The 17,722-nt window shown below is 42.8% G+C and overlaps 1 protein-coding gene across 2 annotated transcripts in view; it reads right to left on the bottom strand.

The window, feature by feature from the left end:
* The window catches only part of SULT4A1 (sulfotransferase family 4A member 1), a 30,704-nt gene extending 14,117 nt beyond the window's left edge, over window positions 1-16,587 (bottom strand). For both annotated transcript variants that reach the window (XM_040596635.1, XM_040596637.1), the window contains exon 1: window positions 16,318-16,587. In XM_040596635.1, coding sequence (XP_040452569.1) covers window positions 16,318-16,486 — 169 coding nt within the window. In that variant the 5' untranslated portion in view covers window positions 16,487-16,587. The remainder of the gene's footprint in view (window positions 1-16,317) is intronic.
* Window positions 16,588-17,722: the final 1,135 nt, after the last annotated feature.

Below are 17,722 nucleotides of genomic sequence, written 5' to 3'. Positions count from 1 at the left end.
TTGAAAATAACTTACAAGTTTTAAGTCATTTGTAACAGTCACTAGTTAATTCATGTTAACTAGCATGACTGTGCACACTAGCAGACATGTTTTGTAAAAATTCTGTAAGGTGTTCCAACACAATGAAAACTAGTGTACCATTATTCAGATATTTTTTTTTAATCTGAGCTAGGAAGAGTTAAAAAAAGCTGATGTACTTCAGAGGCTAGAGTGAACAGTCTGGATGCAATGTCAAAGAACACACACTCCAAAAATTGCTTTGGAGAGCAAATACTTTAAGATTCCTCTGTTTCCTGACTGATTAGTGGATAAATTAAAATGGGTTACAGAAAAAAAAAAAGAAAAGAAAAAAGACACTTTTACATTACCATCACCCACAGAGACAGATGTCAGATTTAATACATGCTTGCCCCTGAGGCTGTTCACTCCGCATTTTTAAGTCCAAGCATATATTTTATACATTAAAATTAACATACATATAGTACTTCAGTATCAGTCCTTGTGACTCTGAATAAGCACAACCCTTGTCCTCATTAAACATTTATTTTGACAGAGGACACCCTGGTTTCCGTAATTTATTTCTGTATTTCCAAATCTACCTGCAAAGAAAAATGCTATTGCAGCAACCCTGTTCCATAAAAAGAAAAGGAATAACTGCATGGAGATAAACACCACCACCAGGATTTTCTAATTTTTCATTACTCAGCTGATCTCTAGGCAAAAAAACAGCCATCTCCATTGTGCCTCTGAATACAGAAGGGCCACAGGGTTGAGGCAGAACTATGCTGAAACTTCTGAAGAGCAGCATGTTCCCTAATAGCTCTCCACAAAATCCACCAGTTAAGTAGGAGGTGAGAGCCAGGGAGCACAGTCCCCATGGCCTTACCTAGTTCTGCTCAGACCCGTGGCCACGTGCTAGACTTGGCTCGATTGCTAGCAGATCCATGGAGCACTGCAGAGATAGGAAAAGGCGTATCGATAGGGAAGATGGGTTCTGATTCAGAAGGAAGTGGGCCTTTGGAAGCTCAGAAGTCTTCAACTAAATGTACATCCATCAAAAACAGTGAATCACTGAAAGATTAATACTGGGCACATGGCAGAAAAATAAAAATCTCCATCAAGTACAGGTTCTTTAAAACAGTGCTTTAAATCAGTGAACCTCAGTGCTAATTATTAGTGTGCACATACACAGATTACTGTAGTTATGTACGTAATGCTGCACATATTCCAGCACCCTATTCCAATCCACACAGCAAGCAGTATTTCTGCAGTATTTCTTCAACAAAGACGACAGCAAGTGGACGGTTTAGATGTCTGGCTTCTGGCCATTCAGCAGGTTAAAGTTTCTCCTCCCTATACCTGCAGTAGGACCACTGATCCTGATTTCTCCCACCCATGAACTCTGTTCTAGTCTTCACTTTTGTCACTCACTATATTAGCTGATTTTTTCCCACATTTACACTTAAGTTACTCTGCTTAGGATTTTCAGGGTCTTATTGCAAATGAAAACTAGAGATTTAAGTTTTGAGGGAACTGTGATTTTTTAACTTGTCACCCTTAATCAATTATCATTTATCCCACACACACATTCCCAAGAGCCCCATACAAAAAATTATAACTGACCTGATCTACTGTTTTAAAGAAAACTAAACCACCAGATGCTTATTTGTTTAAAAGAAAAAAAGCTAAAAGCTTTTATATATAAACCTCCTCACATCTCTATTAGGATTAAAAACAACTCAAGTTAAATCACAGGTATCTGAGCTGAATGCTTTTCCATTTAGAAATGATGGCTTAACCTAGCAGCAGACAAACAGCAGCCCAAATTCCAGACCTAGCTGCTAGGGCAAGATTGTCTAGCCCCTGGGAACACCAGCTGGCTGGAAAGCCAAACAAAACTGGGATACTGTACCTATGCACATGATGAGAGGCCCAAGCCTAGACTGGGGCTAGCAGAATTTACCAAATTTGCCTGGGAGGTGAATGCAAGTCTTCTGCTGTAGCCCCTGATTCTCCATCTGCATATGAAACACACGGTAATTTGCCATTTGAACCAACTGACTTAAGTCAATGTCTATGGAGATGTTACGCGTGGAAGCTAAAGTAAATTGCTGAAATGAAGATTTTCAAAGATTACAGGAATAACCTCCAATAATCCCAGTCTATCACAAACCTTAGCCAGATCTAAATAGCACAAAAACTCTCTTAGTAAAAGGAAAAATACTTGTTGGAGAGAAGGAAAAGATGAAGGAAGCTAAATTAAAAAATAAAAATAAAAAAGATGCAGAGCTTATCTTTATATTCCCTAGATTTTTGGCCTGTCTGCCAACAATGATTTATTGTCCCTTGAGGGTTACTCGCTTTAAGTGAAAGTAAAGGAAGGATTAGGTCACTAAGTGGAAAAGCTAGCATGTACACACATAAAGCCAAGTTTTTTTCTTGGGAGACAGCGGATCTTATGCGTCTCTACTATTTTCCATTGTTTTCTCCTTGCATTGCTGAATGTGTGTGCATGTACATACATGCCTCTCTTGGGATGGTACAGAAAGAGTAAACAGTCACTGATAAACAGGATTAATTTGTCAGCGTTTGGGCATGAGGCACCAGATGCAACAGGCATAAGGACCCAGCAATTCTACCTTTCCTTCTTCCAGCTGCGACAGATCCACATTTCATCCTGCAGGAAGACTGCTGGTCTTGCTACCTCCAAGGTCACGTTGCCAAAACAAACGTGGAATTCATCTACGCTTATCCAGTTCAAACTAAAATGGAGTCAGTCAGCATCTGAGGAACTTCAGTGCACTGTACCTGAGAAATGCTTTTCCCTGACAAGCTCTTCTGTTACGTCAATACAACACCTCGGGAGAAAACACAGTGTTCCAGTTTATCACAAAATCTCCAAAGAGACAGGATGGGAAACAGCTGTGATAAGCTACTGCCAGAATTTGCAGGTTTTTAGGGAAGCCTTTCAAATTATCCATGAACCTGTATTTCTACTCTGTATAACACCATGTACAAAAACAGCCCAGTCACAGCAGTTTGACAGCGTGTTAGTTGGGCTGCACTGTCCTTTTCTGTGGAGCCTAATGATGCACAGAAATCAGGACTCATTAAGAATCCTATCATGCCTACAGCAGCCCCTAAGATGACTGGGAATCCTTCATTTGTACCCTTTTTCATGGCCAATGCCTCAGCAACAATAGCTGAAAGTCAGTTCATGGCCATACTGCCTCTACTTAACCAGTAGGTATCCTGCTGCAGCAGCAACCAGACAGCACAGCAAGACAGCTGAAACTCTGAAACACCGCAGCTACTCCTTTATGCTTCTATGTGTTAAATGTCTTTTGACATCAAATTTAGTCTCTATAGGAGGGAGAAATATTCCTTAGTGCAGCTGTTCTCTGGCTTCTCTTACTACTTTCTGGCCACTGACACACTGCCCTGTAGCCACTGAACCTCACAAATTTGTTCAAAGTGAAGTGCCAGATATGGAAACATAAGATTTCCTGTGGAATTTTGCTTCCCTGCATGGTTTCTAATGTAGTTTCAGTTTTCTCCCCTCCGTATCAGCTAACATGGGACAAACCCGCAGCTCAAGGATGCAAGGGTCTTTGGTATGTTCCTTTTATACACCCCTTGTCTGGAAAACTCATGGAAAAATAAAATAAAGAAATACTAATGTTAGTATTAACAGTCTTCTAGTGCTCCCAGTTAGGTGCACTTTATTTGATCTACCAATGCTTGATCAAGTGTCAGCTAATACAATGCAATGGAACCATTATGACTCATAATTTTTTTATAGCATTGGTAGATGCAAGTACTTATTAAAAATGAAGGTTGCTAAAGCTGTTAGATTGGCCTAGGAAGCCCTGTAAGGCGATTCCCCACATAGTTGTCCTAATTGCATACAAGCTCATTCCCCTTTAACCAATTTCAGTGTGTATCTCCAGGTAAGTATGACAGATTCATCTTCACCCTACAATAGTGAAGGGAAAATTAGACTTTTCCATTGGAAAACAATTTCCAAACCATAAAAATATCTCTGAAGTCCATAGGTTCAAGTTCTCCTACATAGTGGAATTCCAACTGGCTTAAGAATAGGGTTTTTCATTATCATTAAGGGTTTTAATAATAACGTATTTTTATACATTGATACTGTATCTTCCAGTTCTTCTATTCCTAGATGAGACTCATAACTCAGAATGAAAGCTGAAATTGTGATGTTACACTGCCAGTATTTTTGACTGACCTATTAAATATGTGTTAGAAGGTCTGATTTTCAGAAAGGACTAAATACTCATTCTGTAAGATTCATGCCCCTTTTACATGGCCTAAATGCCCCTAAATTCAATAGTGACTTGTCAAGGGACTCTTGTGGAACATGAGAAAACAGAATCCAGATCTTCTGAAACTGATGGCAACAGCTTAAATAAGACTGGATTTAAAACAAGCGTTAACTGCATGATTTCCAGCAACATTCAGTAAGCATATTAATCAGTGTATTTTTCCACTTGCAGCTATTAGCTTTAAAACTAAACCAACAGGCTAAATTCTGCTTGTCTTTCACTAGACTTGCATCAAAGAATGCAGACCATTAGGTCTGAGTTGCATTTTGAATGTTTTTCACCAGAGACTGTAAACAGCAAACTATGAAAATCATACCCTATTTAGAACTAAAATGTACTTTCCATTTGATGAAAAAAAGCTGTCACTGAACTGTTTAAATACATGTATTATCCATAGAATTATTGCTACTATGTATAATACATTAACCTAAAGCACCGCTTTAGCAAACAGGTTACAAAACAGTGTTATTTTCAGCTAATGCATTAGTACTATTTTTAAAAAATGGCCTGAGTCCTAATTCTCCCTCACATTAGCACACCAACTACTCAATAGAGGACAGGATAAAAAGTGTAGAATCGACCACAGTGCATCTCAGATCATGCACCAACCGTTGAGGCATCTCCACTCCCATGCAGCAAGGCAGGTGATGCAGTATGTTTCATACCTAACACCAGCAGAAGCAGCTTGGAGAAGGCAGTCTGCTGACACTTCCGAGCATGCTGGATGCTAAAGCTGGAGCAACACTAGTAAACAGAACACACCAGGGCCTGTTCTCTGGAAGGACATGGGGGACAGCTGAACCCACATCCACAGAGACTGATTTCCCAAAACAAGGCAGCCTCATCCACAGCCGGAGCCAGGGACTGTTCCTAGGAAGCTATCTCCCACACCGTGCTGGGGAGCGCACTGTCTAGGAGAGAGCAAAACTGTCATGGAACGTGCTAGCAAGGAAAGCGCATGGATGACATCCTGTCAGAGTCTCTGTCTAGTGAACTAGTTTACTAGTGTAGCCATGGTGAAGTATCTGGAATGTCTGTGTTGCCTACTTTAGACTTCGTAAAAACCAGAAGAAAAGTAACTCAAGAGTCACATACTCCCTTAACCATTGCATCTAACCCATGGCTACCCCGATCTGTTCCAGCAGGCAGAGGTCCACAAGACAAAGGCTTCTTGTTGAGGACAGCTAGGGCAAAAAGTGGTTTTCTACCCCCCTTAATAAGCCACAACATCCTCACATGCACTGCAGCAAGGTAAGTAGTATACTAACAGCTCTGAGAACTGAGTCAGTTCACAGATTACTCAAAACCTAGGATTAAAAACAAGCCGCAAGTTTGTCTTTATTTGCTTTCTGTTTGTTAAGTCATGATTTGTGTTTTCATGCTTGTCTCCATGTCCATGATTTCATCATATCTAGGTGTTCCAGATTTTGTTAGAAGTCCTTCCTTGACAGCTAGTATCTGTTGGTAACTGTTATTTCTTGGTATCTCATATTCAAAGGGGAAAGTATTTCACTCTCTAAGCTTTAGCTGGGCTGGTAAATATGTCCATGTCTATGGATGCTCATCATGTCTGCATCAGATGTCACCACCAATGAAGCAATTTGTGTGAAGTTACAAAATACTCTGCAGGTGGTTCTTTAAGACAAATGACAAACAGCAGGCTAAGGACACCCACATCCCACACTAGCACAGAGCTTTTAGAAGAGGACATCTACCATACCCTTTGGCTGTTTATCTTTCAGTTCCTATCCACTAAGCACGTTCCTGTGGCATAAGAGCACAACATCATGCTAAAACAGAAAAAAAGAATGTAGAGTATAATACACCAGGAACATGAAAATAACAGATAAGACTGCTTGCTCTGTTACCAACTATGACAGAATGACATCCCTTTTCACCCTTCCCACACATATTCAAGGTTGACCAGGTTAAAGTCAACCCACTACACTCAGTTGTTTCCCCAGGCTCCTCCCTTTGATGGACATCCTTATGACCCAGTTCAGCGATACCACGCCTTTCATGATAATACTGCAAGCACGCAGGGTCATACCAAAGGGTTGTCCAACAGGACAGTAATTCACAGGGGAAGAGTACGTTGATTGGCCAATATGTGCTACAGGGCAGATTCTGTCTCAAACATCTGAAAATTATTTGGCAAACTTCAGCCGTGTCATCTAACTCCTCACACTGATGGGCAAAAGGTGTATTGGCAAGTTTTCAAATCTCACCGCCTCTAAGGAGCGTACGTAAGGCGGCACATGCCCTTACCCCAGTCTTACCTCAGTTGTATCCTGCCCTTCTGCTTCCTCCAGCAGTCCTATTCTCCCAACCTTTTACAGCCTATATAAAACATATGTCTAAACTGCATCACACATTACCCCACGAGGAGCTCATAATTTCTAACATAAAGTCTGCCCACTGTGTCTAATTTCCCTTCCTTTTTGTACAAGTGACACAACACTGTACCAAGGATAACAATGCAGAAGAGAACTTTGCTGTAATGGCAAGTTGTTTTTTAAAATCACTCAAGGACTTCCTTACATGGAAGAGAAGCGCATCATTACCCTTAGTGCCACTGATTTTTAGGACAACTATCACTTTGTGTTCTGTTCTACAGAGTCGTAATATAGTCTGTGGCTAAATGCAGAGCCTCAGTGAGCTCTGCTAGCTGAAGCAGAATCAGAAGGCAGGAGACAACAGGGCACCCATATTAGAAACTTGTGTTGAAGTAGTTCTCATACTCTTTGTTGTGAACAAGTTCCTCACCCCATATGGTAAGCATATTTCAGAAGATGTCTGTCACTACTGAAAATGCAATTCTATGCCTCAGTTTCAATCCTTTCCAGGAAAATTGTTAGGCAAAACCTGCCTACGCATTAATGTACATTTGCATATATTAGGTAGTTAAATTGCAAGAAAGCAGTACACCAATAGTATAATGTGAAACCACTGCAGATAAGTGTTCTATATTAAAAAGAAGCAGCACATTTTAGTTTCAGAATTTCAAGAAACACTGTTTACCCTCTATGCATGAAACTATGCAGCCTGGTCAGGCAGCTATTGCTTGTTTAAGGTCAGGGAATAAAGCATTTTGCGTCAAACAAAATCCCCCTCAAATTACAGCTGCCTTCAGCAAAACCATTCTTTGCAACATACCTATCCCCATTCATATTTAGCATACAATCATTCCCTCTGTCTGCTAAATCGCAGTTTTAGGCAAACCAAAGTAATTTCTAGTCTATTCCTATTGCTGCTCTTCAGAATTAGTAATGGAAATAGATCTAATTGGAAATATAAAAGGGGATCAGCGAATCTATATCACCATGGGTTTTCTCAGTACTGCAGCAAAATCCTTGAAGAGGAGACACTATCTCCAATAGAAAGCACTGGTGATCCAACAGCAGCACTGACACTGATCATTATTAATGTGCACTTCAGCTATATATGCATAGAGCAATCCAATTTCAGCAAAGTCTGTAGCTGTGCTGTGCCACTTTGGCAACTCTGATCAGCAGTAAACATGCCTTTACCTGGATGGTTAACCTGAGTTTATGATTGCCTTGAATCAACAAGACACTGCAAAGCAACCAACATACTGCCAAATCTGGACTGCTGTATGTGTAGTCAGTGCATCTTCTAAACATGATTCTCATCTCACCTGCTTCACACTTGTCTCATTTTGTTGCCTTAGATTTATTACTCATGCAACGAGTGCAGTGAAGGGCTAATTCAGCACCATTGTCTATACAGCATATGGTACTCTAATGTCATTATACATCATCTAAGAACTTGCAGCCTTATAAAGGATGATGGCCTTCACATCCTGTACTATAAACAGCAGGAGGATAAAAGCATATGAAATCAGCTTGCCTTTTTAAATTATAGATTTTGGCATGTAGTGACAAAATTCCCTCCTCAGTTGTTTCTCCAGCACTCTTTGTTTTACTTTTCAACCTTCCTGACATTCCTCAGTACCCCTTCACTCCCCCCACAGGGGCTTTCCTAGGCCTAGAGCACAATTTGGCTGTAGTGTCATAATGATAGACCACTTCCTCTGCCACGTTGTCTTGTCTGCGCGCACACACAGCACAACACTTCTCTTGCTTCTGAATTTGCAATATTATTACAGGATTAACACATGACATAAATGGTTTGTTTATTTGTATGAGTCTGTGAAAGACTTTGGTAGACAGAGCCGTAATTATTGCAGCTGTAGTACCCCACCTTCCTGCATTCTCCAAGGTGTTACAGAAACTCTGAATAGGGATGAAATGATGAATGCTGGGTGCTTCACATGATTAACCCTCTGTTCATTGCTCCATCCCACTGAGAAGTAAAATACATTCCTACATACTAGCATTATGTGCTCAGCTTTAATACTTAGATGCTTAATTCAATTTCACAGCCGTAACTTGCTAGCTTCTCTATGAAAATATAGATAGTAGGTGACACCCTTTGTCCAAGAGACATTTCATGTCACTGTACATGAAAAATTCTGATAGAGGAGAAATACCTCCACATGCCTCCAGTGGAAAATGCAGACAAAAAAAATTATATAACTTAACCAAGGTCACTGAATCTCTATCCAAAAAGTCATTATCACATGCCCAGCATACCAAACCTTGCATCAATGATGGGACAATATGGGGGTAGTTCTCTCCCTGCAGCATAGGGTATATGAATCCCTACTGTACCCAACAAGAAAAACATCTGCATTTAATAAAAGACTGCATAGTAAGAATGAAAAAATTAAGCGTGCTTAATCTAATTCAGTCCAATGTTCAAGCATTTTGCATCCTTTAATTAATATCTTTATTATAAAAGATCAACATTACTATGAAGTCAGAATGACTGGCTGTTGGGTTAGGATGATTCTAATCCAGTCAACAGTGATTTCATATGTCCATAATACACTTTCCACAAAGGGTAAAACCTTCCCCTCGCCGACTGCCCCCCCCCCCCCCCCAGCTTTCAAAACAAGTTGGTTGAGTTTTGCACTAGTCACAGCAGGGAAGCAATTACGCTACACTTGCAAAAGACCCAGCAAAACCTATTAGTTAGCTGGAGAATTCTTCTGAACCATTTGTCCTGTCTCTAGTAACATCTGTTTGCTGGTTTGATAAAAGGCTCATGAGAGAAACACTGCTAGCAGATAAAAATAAGTTTTCCTTAACAACAGATTTTTCTTTTCCACCTTTATTTCCTGTTTGAGGCACTTAAGGACCTATTCAATTCCACTCCCATTGAGATCAAGTCAAATGCATCAGTGGCAAACTTAACATTGCCTTCAATCACCTATTATTTGATGGTTTGATTTATCATTTCTTTGCCTAGAAGTATTTAAGACTAAGTCAATACCAGAAGGTATTTTGAGCTATACATAAATAAAACAGAAGATAGACCCAATTCAAAGGGATTTTCAAAGCACAGAAACCCAGTGGCCCTAACCCCCAGCAACACATACAGGTGTTACTTTCTGCATCTGAGTAGTCCTCAATGAAGTGAGTTTATGCAGCAGAGTTTTTACTCTTCTAATTGATGGAAGGAACATGACTTAAGTCAGCAAAAGCATGAAATCAGATTAAAATATGGACCCTGTACATCAGTCCCTAAAAGGACAGCTCACAAAAACGTATCTCCATCAGCCAATGGCAGTTGGCTGATCCCTTTCTGTTTGCCCAAGTCTATACTTTTTGGCCAGTTGTTATCAGAACTGATGCACATTCGTATCGCATTAAAACAGAATGGTATCTGAGCTTTATAAATTACTTAACATAAAGAAACCAAGTAACTGTGATATTAATGTAAAAGAAAGAAGTTAAATACCATATTCTGATTTTAAAGACACTAACTTGCTCATTCACATGCATGAAACTAAGAGGTTTCCTACCATTCCATGTCATAGGGAAAAGCTTTTAAGTGTGCATAATATTGCCTCAAAAAACAGAAGTCAAAGGAAAAGAATCCCAAATGTATTTGTGTAAAAGTGTTTTGATTTTTACACCAGCTTCATAATTTCTTGCACCATGCCTCCAGGCCAGTAACATTTGCATACATTCTTTAAATGAAAATGGATTAAGCTCAAGGTACCAAAATCCTGCAGAAAGAATAGGACTATAAATCCAGAATAGCAGAATCTAGCTCTTTTGCAACTGCAAAACGGTTGTTACAAAATACCAACAAAACTCTTGGGAGGAGTTCCATATGAGAACAGTAGAAATTAAGGCAAATCAGCTAATTTAACATACAAATATCCATGTGGATGCTCATGTTACCTGAGGAGCCTTACCTACAATTGCGTAAGGCCATCTCAGACTTCCCATTACCGGGGTAAACCTCTGCAATCCACCACAGTGGCCTCATGTCGCTACGTCTGATAGCTCCCAGCCTAGGAACTCCCACAACTTGGGCACATCCTTGGGCAACCCTTCAGTCCGATTCTCCTCTCATTTATGACTGCAAATCAGGACTGACTGTCAGCAGCGTCAGACCTATGCATAGCTGGGTAGGTGAGAATTTGATTCCTTGTGCTTAGGCTTATCAGTCTGTCCCATCATGCAGAGGCCACTACTACATGTTGGCTAGTCATGCAGCAAGCCAGGGCACTGCAGAAGTACAACTTACAAAGCCATAATGAGGGTACGCTTACAGGCAGGGAATAGGACACTGGCACAGCAATTCCCTGACATAATACTCAATTGACACACCTCCATACAGACCTGTCACCTACTCACTGATTGCTATGGCAGAGAACTGCAGGCATGTTAGCTGTTGGGTTAGATGTCCATAGACTGCAGAATGATCCTTCAAGCATAGGTCATGTGTAGCCACATAATCTTAGTCAAGCAATTAATACTCTTTATATTGAATAATAAGTATTATTGTGCAGTACAATAATGCTTAAAGAATCAGAAACCAATTTTCCTGGTAAATGTAACCTCACTGCCAAGAGATTATATTTAATAGTCTGCAGAAAACCATGAAGGGTAGGATTGCACAAGACAAACAAAGCAAGATTTCATACAAGGCATAGTTGTTTGGTACATTTTGTTTATGGTGTTTTTCTTAGATCAAGACATTTTGCCAGTATGTTTTTATAACATGGTCCCACAGACAGCTAAGGCTATAGGAAGGTGAAGGGGAAGAAACAAGAGGCCAGAGATAAGAAGCCCTTACACCAATTCCACAGCCAAATAAAAAACTACATGTGTCTACATCCCCAATGGTTCAAGCCTCCCTTTGCCTTAAGTGTAATAATTTAAGTGCTGTGTCTGATCTAAGAATATTCTAGATATTGATAAGCAGAAGTCTATTAATTTTACTGGAGAATGAGACAAACAAGAAAAGTGGGGTTTTCATTGTGGCCTCTATATCTGGTTCACAGCCCAGCAGTTGTGATTGTCACTGTTGTAATGGTCAATGGATCAAACAACTGTTTCCCCATAACAGAAGAAAACCCTGGGGCACATAGTGTCCCTGGCATGGAAAAATTAACAGGGATTATAGTACCAGGGAAATGGGCCATGGAAGAGTGCAGACAGAGCCCCTAGCAGAGAAAGAGGAAGGACAGCGATTCTCCCATCAGACAGGGAAGGGATCAGGGCATGCCAGTGTCCCAGCAAGAGGAGGTGTTGGATTCAGGAGTGCTGGAAATAGAAGAGGATAAAAAGAGCGGTATGCATGCAGTGGGAGAGGCACACAAAACCGGAGGTGACAGAAAACCCACAATGCACGCAATGCACTCAACCAACAGTTGCAATGAGAAGCACAACCTTCTTCTGTACATAGAGAATGTTTTAAGCAAATAAAATAATGGACAGCTCGATTTAACCTTCTCTGGTTGATTTCATGTAACACCAGAGGTAAGTGCTAAAGAATTTGAAAGAGGAGAACTCAATGAATGTACACACACAAAAGCTGTCCTTGAACTGATCTGCAAATTCACTGCTGGCACTTCATTAAGCCAGAGGCCTAGAGTCAGCCATCATATTCCCTACAAGCTAATGGGTTGTTATAAGAATCCAGTGCTGCAAGGAAAATTCAAAAAGCTGTCTATAAAAAAAAACACCTCCAGGCAGATAAAGACCATATCCAGCACTTGCTCTTCTGACCTGTTGTCTGGTGCTAAATGCGAGAGTTCTCATGAACTAGCTGGACTTGAAGCTGATACTTGCCCAACAACTGACATTTTCCCACACAGAATCCCAGAAAATTATTTGGCAAAATAAACAACATGGGAGAGACAGCTTCATTACTAATGTAAATAGTTCACTTTCTCAAATTACCAGTTTTACAAAAGGCATTAATTTGTGGGCTTTGACCCAAGAATGCAAAATGCACATTCATTCAGAACAGATGCAGGATGGTGTTGAGAGCTATTGTACACCACTTAGGAGTAAAGCAAATGGACAGATCATGTACAGTAGCATTGTAAGATACAGCAAAATAGTAAGTGAACCTGGACTTAATACTGTACTTCAGGGACTGATTTAATTCCATTGAAATTATTGACCTTAATAGACAGCTAATCTAGCTCTTGGCATGGTGACTGAGCGAATACTGAAAAAATTTTGCTTATTCATTAATTCCACAGTTTAAGTTCACAGAGGAGAATTTTAATTTTCATGTAGGGTACAAAAAGCGCACAGTATGAAAGGATCCAAGCAAAGCTGTGACAGAGGTACAGTGTCTCCTATGAACACTGCATTTGTATCTTACTTGTGAAGCAACCTGTTCTATGAGGTCCAATTACTTAATTTTAGAGTGGTATTCCATTTTACACTTACAGCTACTGTAAATCTCAGTGCATCCCATTCAGCCTGCCCATTCTGTACTACAAAGTTACATGAAAGACACAACTTGTGACTTCCATTTCTTCAAGAGCAGTAGCACACCTGATTTTAAATGATACATCATGATAAAGTTTTCTGTAATTGCAGTTCTACTGTATGCATACATAGAAGTGTAAGTACATCCACATATTTACATGTCTAAATGAGTCTCCAGGTTTAGTCCAGCAGCTCCCAAAAGCTTTTACCATTGATTGGACACAGGTGTTAAGGATAATTAAGATACAAGGAGGATCATTACTTAGCCATCCATCAGTGGAAATCACACTAAAGCAGAGCCATTTCCCATTAGGCTTATTACATTATTCCCAGTAAGGCCACTGGTACATTCAATTTTCTACCCTTATTCGACCAGCTTTTTCCTGGGTCACTCCCAATTTACCAGTATCGGTAACTATTTCCAAGCACTATCTCCATTTCACATTTAGAGCTGTATTGTGTAGTCTTGCAGAGTATCACATCTTCAAAATGGCATACATACTACTTCATCAGTCCCTAGGATTACTGAAGCAGTCCTGGCCCTATAAGCCACTTGTGTAATTTGTATGTCAGATAAACCAACATACGGTCACAACAGCTACTGATGGAGCCTCCTCCTATTAGATTCTAGCATAGGGCTCCGAAGAGCTAGAGGCTCTGGCCTTTCACACTGCTAGTAGACAGACTTGTTTGTATCTTCTCCGCAGTCTGAGCAGATGGAGAGCTGGTGAAACACTGAACAAAACCAATTTCCTTAGAGAACAACAGAAGTTTTCCATTGAACCTGTCTGACATTGATGCATGTTTCATTTTCCTAAAATTCCATCAGAAATATTCTTGAAATTTTGTTCAAATTTAATTTATTAACAGAAACTAGATCAAGAGTTCCAACCATGTTTTACCTTTAAATATTACCCAAAAAAAAGCCAAAATATTTCACCCCAAATATAATTTGTGCATGAAATCTGTTTTGTAAACTTACTTTTTTTTTTGATGACAGCAATGTTATGAAAATTTTCATTAGCTTCAGTAAACAGAAAAATCTTTGTCAATGTTACGAGAGGCAGTAGTAGATGTATGATGAAGTTGTAGTTAAGGAAATACAGAGGTGTTTGGGGTTCTGGATTTGATTTCTGGTTTTGTTGTAGTAGACTTCCCGCATGACCTTGGCTAAATCAATGGGAACCATATTAGGGCAGCCTAATTTCTACTGAAATGCCTGTCCCTAGTCGGCAGACCCTTTGATAATTGATTTAGAAGCCCTAAATAAGGCACTGAGCTGTAACCCACACAGGATCAGCTGACAAAACAAGTTCCAAGGGTCTCTGTAGACTTCAGGCTACCTAAAGGTGGAGCTTGCAGGCTTTATTACCGTCTAGAGCCTATTCCCATGACAAGGGTATCAGATTCCTCAAGACTTCAGTATTGCCTTTCCTGGCAAGTAAAATAATACGGCATCTATTTTGATCCCAGGGCTGTTCCCCCAGCTCCTCCACACAACACTGTCCCTTCAGGTTTGGTGCCCCAGTTCTCAATCTTCCTATTCCCTCTTTCACATTGACTGTTGGTAAATCCTCTTGTAGCAAGCCCTGCCAGTAAAACAGTTTTTAAGTGGACAGTTCCCTGCCACCAGCCCCAGCCAGGGTCCCAAGAGCCCTAGTCTGATGTTGCTATATTCATAGCAAATTAAATATGATTATGCAAGCTGGCTTTCCACAGCCAACTATATAGCCACCAAAACTAAGCTATTGCCAACTGATTTATTAGCTATATTGTGGCCAGCTGCTGAAAACCGAGGTTAGCTGAGGATATTTAACAATCTGCCTATATGAAGTTGGGGTGCAATACTAACACAGGAACCCCATAAATCTAGATTCAAAACCCTGAGATCTTAAAACGGAAAAACTTAAATAGCATTATTGCTGTATGCTATAAATCTTGAAGAAGACAGTTCAAAAGAATGATAAAGATGTGGCTGTTTGCTCCTAATACTAGCATTTCGGGAACCATCTGTCTACATACTACCCCTTATCTAATGTATGCATCTATCAAGCTCTAGCCAGTCTTTAACAGCATCATTAGTAATGAAGCATCAAAAAAATGTGAAGACAAATATTTGAAACTGCTTGAGAAATGGTGACATAAATAGATGCTGCATTGTAGACAATTTGTTTGAAGCAGCACACCAGGACACTGAAAAGCATTAGCCATTCATACAATAAACAATGAAGAATGTCAGAAACCTACAATACTGAAAGGTTGTTTTACAAGAGTATTTACAGAGCTAACATCTGTTATCTCCAGCAGACTTTGAATTTTCTAGAAAGACTCCTTATTATCAGGAAAAAAGTCACTCAAGAACGTGCTTAAGAAAAGTATCTGGTTTTATCATGTGGGTTACAAAGCTACCATATTGTCTGCCTCTTCGCAGGCTGCACTTTATCCATATTAATTCTGTTCAAACATTTTTGCCTGGAAATGGAGAGGGTAAGAAATAGGACACTAAAAGCAGACACCTGAATGGTACAAAACGGCCAAAGGATATGCTTACATGAGAACTGCACAACTGTACTGCCTAACGGGGGATGTTTCTGGTAATTCAGACCGTGCAGCAAGGGTTGCACTTGGAGCACATGTTCTCCCAGAACAATCTGGGCGGCCGGCTCGGGAGTGCAGTACGGAGGGCTGCAGAGCCGACAGCAAACCTGTGTGCCACATCAGAAATCCGCACGCAGGCACGCTACATACATTCCCGCTTTTCCGCATCTACACCGAGCAAGAGCTCACACCCCCGAGGGAGCGCCTTTACCCCCGAGTCACCTGGCGCTGGCTCGTACCTCAGCTCGGTGGGCAACCCTGGGCAGGGCCGCCCCAGCCGTGCCCGGGGCCCACGGCGGGCGCCCCCCTCAACTCGGAGGGGCTTCCGAGGCCGCCGGGACTCCCAGCCGCACGGGCGGCGGGCGCAGGCCCGGGCCCGGCCTCCCGCGGGGACACGCCGCCGCTGCGCGCTGCCGCCGGGCGGGGACGGCCGCGGGGACGGGGCCGAGCGGGCACCTCCCAGGGGCGGCTGCCCTGCGAGCCGGGGAGAGGAGAGCGGCCCCCAGCCCGGCGGGGAGGGGAAGGGAGGGCGCCCGCCCGCCTACCTGATTTGGGGTAGGTGACAATCCAGACGTCGCTGTCCCTCACCGGGAAATTGGCGATCTCCTCCATCTTCCCCCGGCAGAAGGGCGGCAGCCGCACCCCATTGTACTCGAAGTACTTGCTCTCGAACTCGCCGGGCGTGCTGGGGGTCTCGGCCTCGCTCTCCGCCATCCTCCTCCCTGCCGGCCGCGGGGGCGGGGGGGGGCCGAGGTGCGGGGGCGGCGGGCGCTCCGGCGGGGCGGGCGGGCGAGCGGCGGCGGGCGCGGCGCGGCAGCCCCTGCCCCCGGCACGCCCCCACGCACGCGCGGGGAGGGGGCGCGGGGCTGGCGGGGCCGCACCGCCCGGCGGCGCATGGGCTGCGCGCGCGGTGATGTCATGCGCGGGAGCCGCTGCGGCGGGTAGGGGATGGCCGGGTGTCTGGCCGCCCCTCGGCCGGCTGTTAGGGGATGGCCGCCCACCCCTCAGCCCCACTCCGGGCAGGCCGCCTCAGGTGCTCAGCGCAGCGGCCGCAGCCGGCAGGGAACGGAGGGCAGACATGCCCTCCCCGCTTCACCTCAGCCCGCGGCTCCACACTGCTGCGGCAGCGGCTAAGGCCCGGCCTCAGGCGGCACATGGCCGGCCGGGGGGGCGGGGGGCGAGCAGCTGCGCTCAGGTGCACAGGGACTCCTCATCCCCGTCCTCGCACTGCACCCAGGCACGGTGCGTGGGAGGGAGGTGGGTAAGAGCCAGTAAGGGAACGCACACACACCTTTTTCAGCAATGCAGATCATTTCTCCAGATCAGTGCTCAAGTTTAAACCCATACCTGTGTTTCAACACAACAAGCTTTTCACTCTGGTCCCCACCTTCCAATCTCTTGGATGTGACCTCTTTGTATTCTGTAGGGTAACAGCTTTCGTTACAGCATGGGGCATCTCACAGGTGGGGTCCGGCCTGAGCATCCAGCCCCTGCCTAGGCAGACAGCCAGCACATAACCTGCCAACCCTGACTTGCTCCCTATACTTCCCAAGCTGGCATTAGAACTGATTTATTAACCTACCTTGTTTGGTGGTAACTAGGCAGCTGAAACCACCCCTGTCCCAGCACTGCTGGGGGCTTGGTTTGTGAGGTTACAGCCCTGTCTGCTCACCCTTAACACAGAGGCTCTAACCTTGCTGCTCCTGGAAGTTCAAATGAGGCCTGGAACAGAGCTCAAATAGCACTCCCAGTTGGGTTTATGGGCAAGACAATCCAGGTGCTGCTGTTCAGGGTATTTAAGGCCTATTTAGTATCTGATGGGAAGGCATAAAAGCTCTAACCTCTCTTAAGATCTGTTTGTACTAAAGAAATCAATGCTGTTTGGTTTGGCATGAATGAAAAGCTAACAGTCGTTCAACAAAGTTAAGACTCCTATTGTTTCCAGAAAGG

The sequence above is a fragment of the Falco naumanni genome, chromosome 5 (assembly GCF_017639655.2).
Source record: "Falco naumanni isolate bFalNau1 chromosome 5, bFalNau1.pat, whole genome shotgun sequence".
In the NCBI taxonomy this organism is placed as follows: Eukaryota; Metazoa; Chordata; class Aves; order Falconiformes; family Falconidae; genus Falco; species Falco naumanni.
The sequence above is the reverse complement of the archived record's forward strand: the minus strand, read 5'-3'. Positions and strand labels throughout refer to the sequence as shown.